At 44.9% G+C, this 12,845-nt stretch overlaps 1 protein-coding gene across 10 annotated transcripts in view; it reads left to right on the top strand.

Annotated features, from left to right (window-relative positions):
• Nucleotides 1-12,845, top strand: part of NEO1 (neogenin 1) — a 552,683-nt gene that overhangs the window by 467,391 nt on the left and 72,447 nt on the right. For 6 of the 10 annotated variants that reach the window (XM_085643916.1, XM_085643913.1, XM_085643912.1 and 3 more), the window contains exon 21: nucleotides 6,184-6,216. The exons of the other annotated variants lie outside the window; for them this stretch is intronic. In XM_085643916.1, coding sequence (XP_085500042.1) covers nucleotides 6,184-6,216 — 33 coding nt within the window. The remainder of the gene's footprint in view (nucleotides 1-6,183; nucleotides 6,217-12,845) is intronic. 10 annotated transcript variants of the gene reach the window in all.

The raw sequence follows: 12,845 nt of genomic DNA, 5'->3' as shown, positions 1-12,845 counted from the left end.
AGTCATCTTAAATGTTGTGCCTTGGATGCAGAAAATACAGCTTCCAGACAGGTGAGTATTGGCATCTTACTCAGAAGCCATGCTATGCCATGCTTGGCTTGAAGCTTCAGGCTTTAGACCAGAGAATAAACAACTCATTGGAATCCATCTCTCTCAGTCCCCAGTTCTATGAGATTCTAGCGAAAATATAAATTAAGAAAGATGTCAACAGGGAAGAGGCAGCAGCCTTCAAAGAAGGTTCCTTTGCATCTAAATCCCAGTACAAGTTACTACAGAAATCCTTTCACGCAGATAATCAGACGAAACTCTGGCAATATCAAGAAGAGACTTCCATGGAAATCGATGAGGAAAGGCAGTGGGTGCCCAAGGTACAGGCACCCCTGTCCCACACATACAGCTTAGCTCTGTAGGAAATTGGCTCTTCATATAGTGGACCAAAACGAGGTACACTGTGTAGAGTGTCCAGGTAAACCCCAATTGGTTTACAGAGGCACGAATGATAACCTAAATGCTCTTTTGTGATAATGTGGGCGAACAGATAGGCTTTTCAGAGGGTAGTGCTAAGCACTTATTGCTGACACAAAGGCAATAAGTGAGAGAGACACTCAATAAAGCAATTCAACACCAATTTATAAAATAATAAAATAACCCAGATGTTTATATGAATGTAGATACCAAGATCATTCGAATCAGGTAAGTACTTTTCAAGTTAGGAATTTTTACAGGTTTGAAAAGTTCACATAGTGCAAATTCTGGAGCTGTAATGTTATCCCATGGGCAAAAAATATATACTGCGTCTGGGCACTTGTCAGTGACTTACGGGACCCTTCTCCCGGGCTTAAGGTGAGCATGGGTCAAGGTCCAAGGCAATACCAACAGGTCACCTTGGGCAGAACTGGGGCGACCGGGTGTAGAGGTGTATTTCAGTGTTGGGTGCAGCATTCACTTCAATGGGGAATGGTCTGGTTGTGAAGAGGCTCCAAGCTAGGGCTGGGGGCCCCAGTCCGGGCGAACCCACATAGCGCCTAGTCCTTGAGATGTTCGGGCACATAGGGACATTTGGTCCACTTCTCCCTGGGCCGTGGGACTTGGGAGTAGTGATACTTTTAGGTGTCTGGATCGTACAGCAGGAGACATGTTCGGTTGAGGGGGCCTGCATAAAGAGGCTGCAGGCAGCGACTGGGAGTCCAGTCTGGGCAAATTCAAGGGTGGGCTCAGCTTTTGAGGATCTTAGGATCCCATTGGCATGGTCACCTCCTTCGGACTCAGTCTGTGGGGCACGGGTGCAGCAGTACTTTGAGGTGGCGGTTGGAGGCTGACGATGTGTCTTGGTTCTGCAGAAAAGGGGTAAAAAAGGACAGCTGAGCCACTCTCAATGGGGTTCTTACTGTCCCTGAAGTCCCTTGGCATACAGGTCGGTCTTCCATCAGTGTTGTCCAGGCTGGACACAACAAGTATTGGTAGTTGCAAGGGGTCCAGTGTTCCAGGTATTTTGTCTGTGAGGCTCCAGTCGGTCCTGGCATCCCCCAACCTTGGAGGGAGGATGGATCTGACCTGTTGTAGGAGCATTGTGACCCTTTTCCTGGGCGGCTGCAGTGTTGGTTGTCCATATAAGCAGCAGGACGGCGAACCGGACCTTGCTTCGTTGGTGCCTGCAGGTCCATTGAAGTAGCTTCTTTACTCCAAGAGTTCTCTGGCGATTTACGAAGCACTGGCAGCCCTACGGGTTCCCTGGAGTCTGCACAGCAGCAGGACCAGTGTGCATCTCAATGAGGGTCGGGTGCATCTGGCAGTGTTGGCGCCAATTCAGCAGTTGCTCGTCTGTTCATGTGTCGGCAATCTTCTTTGTCCACTCCTTCTTTGTCTGTCGAATCTGAAGTCCTGGCATCAGGGGTGCCACAGAAATACTGTATTTAGGGGGGTTCCAGAGAGTATCGGGTAGTAGCTAATGGGCTACCCACCTTTAGGGTGACTACATCCTATATATATCACCACTACCTGTGGGACGTGGGCATAACTCTGACCCAGTGGACCTAATTCCACCAAAACCCACGATAGTGGAGTTTTCCTAGTCATTTTCACTTCTGGTAGCACACCTTAGGGGTGGTACTAGCCTGAGGGTGAACACACCTCCTGACTAGCTAATTTTCCCACCTGTCCGGGTGCCAAAAGGGCCTTCGGGAAGGGGGTGGCATGTCCCTTGTCTGGAGGAAGCCAAGGTCACATATCTAAGGCGTGGAGACCTTTGAAGCCTCATGCCTGATATGCTCATTGCTAGTCATCCTGCTTGGAGCACTCCTCCTGCCAGAGCAGGCATTGTTCCTGAACTCGAAGAGCATGAGCGCTCACCTCCAGGGGGTCAGAAACGAGTCTGTGGTACCAGGCTGGACAGGACCAGAACACCAGTACACTAGAGGTCAGTAGGCTTTTAGGGGATACCTCTAATGTACCCTCTGGGTGCATGTATTAATAAATCCATCACTGGAATCAGTTTGGGTTTATTAATACGAGGTGTTTGTTACCAAACACCATAGGTTCCAGTGAAGCCATTATGTAGCTGGGAAACTGTTTGACCAGTGTACCTTAAAATGGCTACCCTGTTCACTTGTATTGTCAGTAAATGAGGCATATCTGCTCATGCAGAAATGTCCTCACATGTAATATAATACTCTCTGCCTTAGGGCTGTAAGGCCTTCTGGAGGGACAGCTTATAAATATGACATGCAATGTTAGGGGACACAGCATACAGGGTGTGTGCCATGTTTTGTTTTCTCCTTTTAGAGCACCTTGGCAGTCTGCATTTGTTAGGCATGGGTCCCTTAGAGTAGCACAACATATGCTGTACCTCTTAGAGACCCTCTTTACTACCTAGGTACCAGGGGTACCACTTATTAGGGACTTACAGAGGTGCCAAAGGCCTGGCTTATTGGGGTTCAATAGACCATTTACCTTGTTTTTGGGAAAGAACTTTGGCACTGGGGATCTGGTTAGCAGGAACCCAATGCACTTCAGTCAAAGTTACATCATCAAATACCAGGCAAAACGTGAGGGGACTACGGCAACACAAACCCGGTTTCCTACAGGCCCAAGAACTTTGTATCATTGAGTAGGTCCAAGCAGAACTCTAAAAAGTAGCCAAAGAGCTCATCCCTTCACAACAGCAAGGAAAAGGGGTGTTTTCGCTTTGCTTTCTTATTCTGAAGAAAGGCAAGATTCTGCTGCCTTCCTTCGATCTCACAGTGCTAAATTGTTAAGTCTAATCCAGTCTTTAATAGATGAGCATTCTTTAAGACATCTTGCCTCTTCTTCAACAAGGGGATTACATGGCAATCTTTGATCACAACGATACCTATGTCCATATACCCATCATCCTGCTTACTGCCAGTGCCTAATGTTTTTGTTAAGGGGAATACATTACCATATGATGGATCTGTTGCTCAACGTCACAACGGCTCAAAGGATGTCTACCAAAGGTCTGAAAGTTGTGGCCGTGCATTAACAATACAGTCTTTTCCAGCCATTGTCTGACCAGCTGATAAATGGGCGCAGCCAAGCACAGTGTCTTACTTACACTCAGCAAATACTGTTTCGCCCTCAGTTACGATTCAAAGTCTATCAGAAAAAACCCACATCTTTGTATCCAACAGGCACAAGCTTTCTTGTCAGCCATGCTCAGTGGATTGACTGGCAAAACTTACCACAGTCCAGTGTAATGGCATTCAAAATACTTTTTCCCCTTTACAGCATGTCACATCCTCTGACGGGAAGAATAGTTTTGAGGATACTAGGTATGATGCCCTCTTTTATTATGGTAGTAACAAATGCATAGTTGCTCTTTGATATGTCCACACAGTAGTCACAAGCAACTGGGTAGAACAAATGGTAATAACAGTCCATTGTTCAGCACAAACTACAATTGTGAAATATAATGATCTTAATACTGGGCAAGTTGTTTCTCAACCTTCAACCGCAGGTGACCTTCAACAGAGATGCTTCTGTCATAGTTTAGGGTGCTTACATTCTACACCTCACCGGTTTGGGTCAGTGGTCTCTGCAAGAACATCTTTTACATCACTGTGTTGGAACTTATGACCGCCTAGCTATCCCTTTGTGTTTTTGTGCTTCACATTCACAACTAAGTAGTTCTTAGCTGAATAGATGGCAATATGTCACATTCAAAAATAGGTAGTACGCAATTAACACAGCTGTCCCATATTGCACAAAGGATTTGGCAAAACATCTTCCGGAGTGGACTGCAGCAGGAGTCATCAGCATACACATAAATGAGAGATTAGTCCAAAGGTGCCTCATGAATACTTCCAGCATTGGAGCACTCCAACAATTGACCTGCTCACAACATATGAGAATGCCAGATGACAAAGTTTTACATCCTGGTATCCTCACCTGCATTGCCCAGGCAGTGCTGCATGGATCAGCTGCTCAAGGATATTTATCGGTTTCCTCCATTAACGCTCATACCATATGTGAGAGAGGCAAGCTTATGTGATTTTGTGCACCTGTAAACATTTGAGAATTTGTATATTTGCACTTTCCAGATAAATGCATGGAAATCTTGAGGGAAGTTAAGAAACCTGCAACACAAGCATGTTACACTGCCAAATGGAAGAGATTTGTAAATTGCTAAAATAGTTTGAATGAAAGTCATTGTACTAAATATCACATGTAACTTATTACACTTGTAAAAGTCAGCATACTCTGCTTTCCAACTGCATTTAGCAGCAATTACAGCATACCTCCAAAGCGAGCATAGTGAAACTATTTTCAGAAGCAAGCTTTTAAGGCATTTATGGAAGGGTTAAAGGCTCCACCTCCCTCACCTTTCCATGAAGGAACAGGTGGGAAACTAACATAGTCCTAACTAGACTTATGAGACATCCATTTAAGTCCCGCAGTTCATGTCCACTACAATTTAGTCAGTGAACTTCATACAATGCCCATGGAAGAACCTTTTATTCAGCTTCAAAAGGATTGGGTTGTCCTCCGGACCCATCCATGGTTTCTTTCCTAAACCTGTATTTTCTTTCCATGGTAATCCTTCTGTTGATTTGCCTTGGTTCTTTCCGCAGTGACAGTCACCAATATAAAGCTCTTTACAATACTCTACATGTTAGATCTATATTGTAGTTTGTAGATAATACCAAGTCCCCTAGGAAAATAAAACAGCTATTTGTTGTATTAGAACAGGAACACCTTGGCATCCCAATCTCCAAGTTGGGAATAGGTAGGTGGATTATAACATGCTATGGCACCCATACTTTACAATCTGTACCTAGGACACTTTCTGCATATAAAAGTGGGGCCACTATGGCTTTCCAACTGAAACATTCTTTTAGCAAGCATTTGCAAAGCTGCTACTTGGTCAACTCTCCACATGTTCACTAAACATTCCTGTGTGGACATTCAAGCGTGCCCGAAATAACAAGCTGGCAAATATTTATTTTTCACGTCTCCCACTTCTACCTGCAAGCTTTCAGGCTTTGCAAAGCATGTGATCTACCGCTACGCATGAAGCAAATAAAAAAGGTTTCCTACCTGTCACAATTAGTTTGCTGCTTGTAGTGCTATAGATTTGCATGTGCTTTGGATGCGTGTTTGCCTAACACTAGACATATATTTTTTAATCCTTTTTCCATGCTTGCTTGCGTCCTAAAAATCTAGTTCTAGTCCCCAGGCATTAGTTTGCTCTATAGATTCACATCTGATGCACTCATGATCCCATTGGAGTTGAAGTAGTATAGTTATCTATGCTCAGTCTAATGTGGGGGTCGGGATAAATGAACGAGGTAGATGTTTTGACAGAAAGCAGTCTTACCTCTAGAATTACCTCTAGGGTTAGCTTTATACTGTCATTGGTAATTTCTATGTGATTTGCCAGTATTCCCAGGAAGGTATGGGGAGGGAGGATATTCAAATTTACAGGTAAATACTTTTTACTATTTCTAATCTGTAAAAATGCTAGGTGTGGTGTTGTAGATAATCACTGTTTGGTGTGTTTGGTAGGACTGGTCTCTTTGTATCTTCATAATGGTAGGCTTGATGTTTGCACATCACCACCTCTGCCACTTTGTCGAAAATCAGCTTCCTGTAGTAATATCCTTACAGAATTAGATTGACCTCTTTTCTTTGTTTCTCAAATTTTTCATGCTGGCCTTATCCTGGTAGCCGAATCTTCTGATAAAATGCCCAATGATCAAGGTAATGCAATGCTTTGTCTCCACTATCACACCCTCGTCTTACAGTGATGATTTTAACAAACCAAGCCATCACTTCACTGTTACCAGAAGCGCTTTCAAAAGAGGGAGATTCTGTTTTTTACATCTTTATCTTCTTTACACTTTGTTTTGCATGAAGCTGTTTTTCAAAAATGCCACCATTTCATGTAAAAACGAATTTGTCATGCTTCTGCGAGTTCTTTGTTGTAGGTTGAATTGTTTTCCTAAATTTGAGATGCCTAGAACTTGATTTGTAAACATGCTTCGCTGAAACAAGAGTGATAAGAGCAGACAGTGTCTGGTCTGCAACATCTATCCACCTTTTAGTATGTTAGAGAAAGATATTGGTGCTAGAATATATTGCCATGCTCATCTCTATCAAGAGTAATTTCTAGGTACTGCAATGCAATCTCTGGTTAACCCTGTGTTGTTCTCTGCCACATTTTTGAGATTGAGAAATGTGTTGTATGCACAGGCCACAATTTGCCTTGAAATGCACAACATCCTTGTCCTTTACTGACACGTGAACTAGCTACCAGATTGACTTAAATTTAACTCTCAAATTATAAAAGTCAAGTTACATCAGACATTTTAGAAATTAGAGCATAGTTCGGCCATGATGTCCTGTATTTAAAAATACTAATTTACTGTCATATATAATTAGGAAACATTACGCTTGTAGCATGTTTGGCTGTAGATACACATGCTCTGCATACTCATGCCGTTTAGTATTGGGATTAGACATTACAATACATTTTTCTTTAAAGAAGCTTCAAATCATTAGATGTTCTGTGACTCCTCCCTTAGTGTACAATACACATGGGAACCAACTCCACCTATGATTGTTTTTCTCTGCCATCAGGTTTGGACGTGTTCAGCAATAGCTCTGAGATCAAAATGTAATCCTTGCAGGATTTTTGGGGAAAGCTGCTCCACTTTTTGAGACTGATGACTGATAACAATCACTGCCCAGTTGATCTCTTATCATTGGGAGCAGTACTCTACTCCCATCTCCTGGACCGAGGCCTGCGACTCCAGAGCCTCCAATGAAGATCACGACGGGATGTTCTAAGAGTTGACATCAAGAGGGACACACACAACTAAGGCACTGAGGGGTGTGGGTATTATTCCAGCGCAAAGCCTAGTGCCGTAACCCTGCTTATTTAAGCATACCCACACCAAGGCAGAGCACTGCTCCCGTGGTCAGCGAGCCATTAGCAGGGCAGAAAGAAAATCTCAGCCTCTGACTCCTCTCAAGCTCTGACTGGCACCCAAATAATGCTTTGGAGTCCATCAAGCTCAGGTTGTGAAGCCTCAATGATAATCACCCCTTATCTTCAGAAAGGCAACAAAGCTCCAACTTCAAGGCCGAAATTGAGCATATTAGATGACGAGATCAGAGAATCAGACACTCCAATCCAGGCATAAAAACTCACCTCCAGGCACAAGAGGCTCTTTATCCACCACAACTGCCCTAGGAAAAGCCTCAACCACTTTGTCCCCAGTTCCCAAGAAACGAATGCTGACATTAGTGAAGGAGCTCTCATTCGAGTCACCACATCTGGTGCCCAAGAAGCATCAGGCCTAGACATCAAGCCCTCCACTCCAGCATCTCACACCCAGACACTCACTGCCACTACTTCCTCCCCCACTGACCTGCCCTCTGGCCTGTCACAAATCTATTTACACATACAGCAGATGTTTCACAAGTCCTAGGCAGGCAGAGGATACTCAAGGGATATTTACAGGATAGCAATGGCAAGAGCAGGGGCAGAGGTGGCTCTGGTAAAGGAGCTTCTGCTTCCAAGCACTGACTCACTCATGCTGCAACTCTCTTCTCCCACTCTCTGTCCCAAATCACACAACACTGATGGGTGAGGCGGGGGAGGAGAGGGGGGGCTCCAGGTCACGGATTTTCACCCTCACTTGAAGAAAACCACCTCGGATCAGTGGATGGTAGCAGTAGTTCAGCAGGGCTCCTCTATATAACCACCTTATGCCGCTGCTCTACCAAGGGGTCTTCATGACATCATTGTACCTTGAGAAGGCATACTTCCTCATCCCCAAGCACCCTGCTCATCTCCAATACCTTCAGTTCTTGGTGAGTGAACAACAATACCAATTCACAATTCTTCCCTAAGGAGTCACTGTAGCTCCCAGTGTCTGACAGTGGTGGCATCCCATATACAAAGGTAGGCTTCTGTGTTCTCCTGTAACTCGACAACTGGCTAAGAGCAGCAGCAGGCAACAATGACTACCACACATGCATAACAATTCTTCACAGCCAAAGGTTCACCATAATTGCGACAAGTCCCACCTTCAACCCTTAAAGATCCAGCCCTTCCTGAACTCATAACCCAACCATCAGAGGGTGATGGCATTCCAAGAACTGCTGCTGCTTCTTCTGTTCTCTTGCTTTCGAACAGTAAGAACTATAATGAAGCTCTTGTGTATATTAGCATCCAGCATAACCCGCTAGGTTACACAGGTACCAACTCCAGCAGTGTCTTATGAGCAAAAGGTCACAAGTGGAGGGTCAGCTGGAATATCTAGTATTGTTAAAGGCCAATGCTCGCCGTTCTCTGCAGTAGTGGAACAGCAGAACCTAGATGCTCAGCCAGTCGTTCTTGAACCCTTTCTAACAGGTGACTGTTAACACCGGTGCATCGCTCACTGGATGGTGTACACATCACAGCAACATGACTCTGCAAGGTACTTGGGCAACTCTCAGCCCGGGTAGACCTATCTCCTAGCTAGAACTGTTGGTCATCCCTCTAGCTTTCAAAGCCTTTTCCCAGCAGGTCATAGCAAAGTGCCAGTGCTGGGATACTCCCTGGTGCAGCTGTAATCTTTACAAATACCTTTATTTATTCGTTCATTCATTCAAAGTGGTCCTCATAAAGACTGAATGGCCGCCACGTATTAAATACAGAAATAGGGGATGCCCAAACCCTAGTTGTCTGCCCCAGCACAGGAGATCTGGCACTGCACAAACCCCAACAAGATCCATCTCTTGGTGGAACGCTAACCGGGGTGGACAATGACTGTGTATCTGTTAAGGTGGAGTCGCCAACAAGTCCAAGAATGGTAACTGCACCCAAAAGTCCTCCACAGGCACTTCCAGTGGTGGAGAATCCCAGTGATTGACTTATTCGCTTCACAGAAAAAGCCTCCAGGTATCCATGTGGATTACTCTATGGATGTACTAGTCCAGTATATTTGCTTACGCTTTTCTCCTCTCCCATTTGTCCTGTATGTGTGGAGGAAAATGGGGCAGATATTCTTGACCCTCATCCTGGTGGAGCCAACGTGCGTCAGAGTCTTGGTACTCAGTGCTTCTAGAGATGTCCATCAAGCCTCACGAGAAGCTGCCGATCAGGGCAGGCCCCCTCTCACAACAACGCTAAATCAGGCATCCAGACCTCAAACAGCTCAACACAGCAATCTGTCACTTGAGGTCTTAACCTTGGCTACATAAACCTCCCTCCAGAGTGCATGATGTTTTTGCGCAAGGCGTGTAGACCCACTTACGCAGCCAAGTGGACAAGTTTGTCCACTGCTGCATTGCCATGCAACTAGACCCCTTCAAGGTCAAAGTGCAAGACATCACCTAATACCTCTGCACCTTCAGAAGGTACGTCTTGCCTGTACTTCCACATGCCTTCACCTATCCTTTGTACGGTATACATGCAGAAAAGGGTATAGTCAACCGTTTTTAGAATTCCTGTGGTTAAGGCTTTTATGGAGTGACTCAAAACACTGATACACACAAGAACACCTCCAGCCCCAGTGTGCAACCTTAATGTAGTTTTCGCAAGACTTATGGGCTTGCTTTTGAGCTCCTCCACACTTGCAGCTTAGTCTCTTTCTTGGAATGTGGCCTTTTTAACATCAATACGTTGTGTCACGCATATCAGTTTGTTACAAGCAATCACCTTTCAGGAACCAATCATTCAAGTGCACAAGGACAGGGATGTCCTTAGAATCAATACACTGTTCCTGCCCAAAGCAGACTCCCCTTTTCAAATTAGCTACTGAGCTGCTTGTATTCTTTCCACAACCAAAGTCAATAGTGGTAAGGGCATTGCACACCTTGGACGTCATGCAGACACTCATTTATTACATTGGCAGGACTAAGTCCTACCACAAAACTAACCGGCTCTTTGTAGCTTTTCACAAAACCCATAATAGTTCACCCCATTTCCAAGACCGGTATTGCAAGGTGCATTGTCGAATGCATCCAGACTTGCTATGTCAAAACTAAATGTACAATCATTGCACACTCTACATGTAAGAACTGAGACGCTGTGGATTTTCCAAGTAACATCTCCTTAGCAGACATCTGCAAGGCAGATACCTGATCTACACCATTCACCGATGAAAAACACTACTCTGTGGACATACTAGCCCATCAGCAGTCTATGGTTGGCCAGACTTTGTTGAGAACATTATTCCAAACATCTGCATCATCAGCCCGCTCTCACCTTTTGAAATAACACTGCTTTACAGCTGATGCAGAGCAGGCATATCTACAGCCAAACATACTAACAATGGAAAATATTACCCTGCAAGCATATGTTTGTGGTGTATAGTGATGTAAAGTCACATGCTCCCACTCTCCTTCACGGAACCTGGCATTTATTGGCATAAGTCTCTCACTTTCACAGTATTTAACAACTTACAAAGCGCACGGCCCATCATAGTACTCTTAATCTACACTCCACTTTCACCTTTCACAGAAACAAAAACAGTCTTACTTGGAGTCTGTGCTAATGCACATTGTAGACTAAGTGAGGAGTCGCAGCACGTTTTGTGACTCAAAGCTGCTTCAAAGAAAAGCAAGTTGTAATGTTTGAGCCCAACACTAGAGAACACTGTTGAATGTACAGCATGACACACTATGGGCAGATACTTAAAGGGTAAGTAACATTTTCCTTATCTTTGTAGATGTCTATCAAACGTTTATTAATTATTCCTAACATTATAGTAGTCCTTATTCATTAACGTGGTCCTGGAATAAGTTTTTAATTTATCATTGTTAAAAAAAATGTATCTGCCTCACTTTTTTGTAAATGATTTTCAAGATGAGATCACCACAAGCTAATCATGGTCGTTGCCCTTTTATGACTAGGTCATGTTCTAACAGCCGTTCACCCATAGATTAATGCTCAGCACCAAGAGCTCCTGTTGAAGTTGTAATCTGAGAAGAAATGGAGCAGAAAATGGAGAGAACCTTTTATATGTGTTGGGGAGGTATTATTGAGGGTTATGTATGTGATATAGGCTCCTGTGATAGATACCTAAAAAGAGTTAAGCAAAGACTACTTATCCAGTATTGGGGTATCTTTTATAGATTCACATGCTATGAATCATCCCCGCCGATGAGGTGGGAGTCTTGCGGTACAATAAAATATATATATAATAGTCATAAAGAACATTACACAATAGGCTACTATGGACAGCAAAGTCACTACATTAGCCTATCTTAGTCCATTTTGTAAAAAGAACCAAATTTGGAACACAGCCAATCAGGTTGCAGCACCCTCTTAGAACACTCCACAGAGAGGCAAACCCCCAGATTTTCTATCGCACGTCGTGTGACAGGGAGTCTCCCTGAGCTCTTCTCAGTTTTCTACATCTTTGGTTGAACTTTGTGAGTAGCTATGTCTGATTCTTCTAAGAAAATCTTGTTTTTGCCTTGTGGGAAGAAGAGACTACGTTTTGAAGATCCCCACAAGAAATGTATGTTCGAGGAATATGAACTGCAGATTACACACTGTGCATAGATCGCCATCTGGTGTTGGGCCCGGATGTTTGCAGTTGTTTTTACTCCTGGAAAGTCTTTGGAAGTCACTAGGTCTGTGACTCCTCCTTTGGATCGTATTGCGCATGGGCTTCGGCTCCATCCTCGGATTGTTTTTTCCCGCCATCGGGCTCGGATGTGATCTTCGCGCTCCGGTTCCGAACAGTTTCCAGTTCTTCAATCGACGCGCAATCCTCCCCCCATTTTCGCGGTATTGTTTGCGATCGCGATCTCCACACTCATCAATCTAGATCTTCGATTCTGGTCGTCGACGACGGCCTTCGGGCCTACCCAAGCTCTGGTCCTGGCTAATGGAAAGGACTCCATTCAAAAAGTGCCCTCGATGTGGGTCCAAATTCCCCCACACCGATCTCCACGAGGTATGCAACCTTTGCCTCTTCCCTGAACACGAGGCTCGAGACTGTCCGGCGTGCAAATCCTTCCGGTCCAAGAAAACCATTCGAGACCGAAGGGCAAGAAGAACCATGGCACACATCGACAGCGATCCCAGACGACATCTTCGGAGAAGGAGTCGACAATCCAGAAGGACAGCACACCGAGGAAGGCCTCGTCAGCGCCTCCGAGGCCGACAACTCAGATGTCGAGGACATCACTCTGGCACAGAGGGTCATGAGTACCAACATCCCCTCCCACCCCACACCCTCGACGGCATCGAAAAAGGCTTCGGTCACGCCTTCGCCTTCGGTCCTAGGCACGATCAAGGACACTGCTTCCCACACTGCGCCTTCGGGACCGGTAAAGAAGCCTATCAAGCCTGCAGGCGGCTCGGGCTCTAGCCAGCCCACCGT

Source organism: Triturus cristatus, chromosome 3_1, assembly GCF_964204655.1.
Source record: "Triturus cristatus chromosome 3_1, aTriCri1.1, whole genome shotgun sequence".
NCBI lineage: Eukaryota > Metazoa > Chordata > Amphibia > Caudata > Salamandridae > Triturus > Triturus cristatus.
Note: the sequence above shows the minus strand (reverse complement) of the source record. Positions and strands in the feature narration are given on the sequence as shown.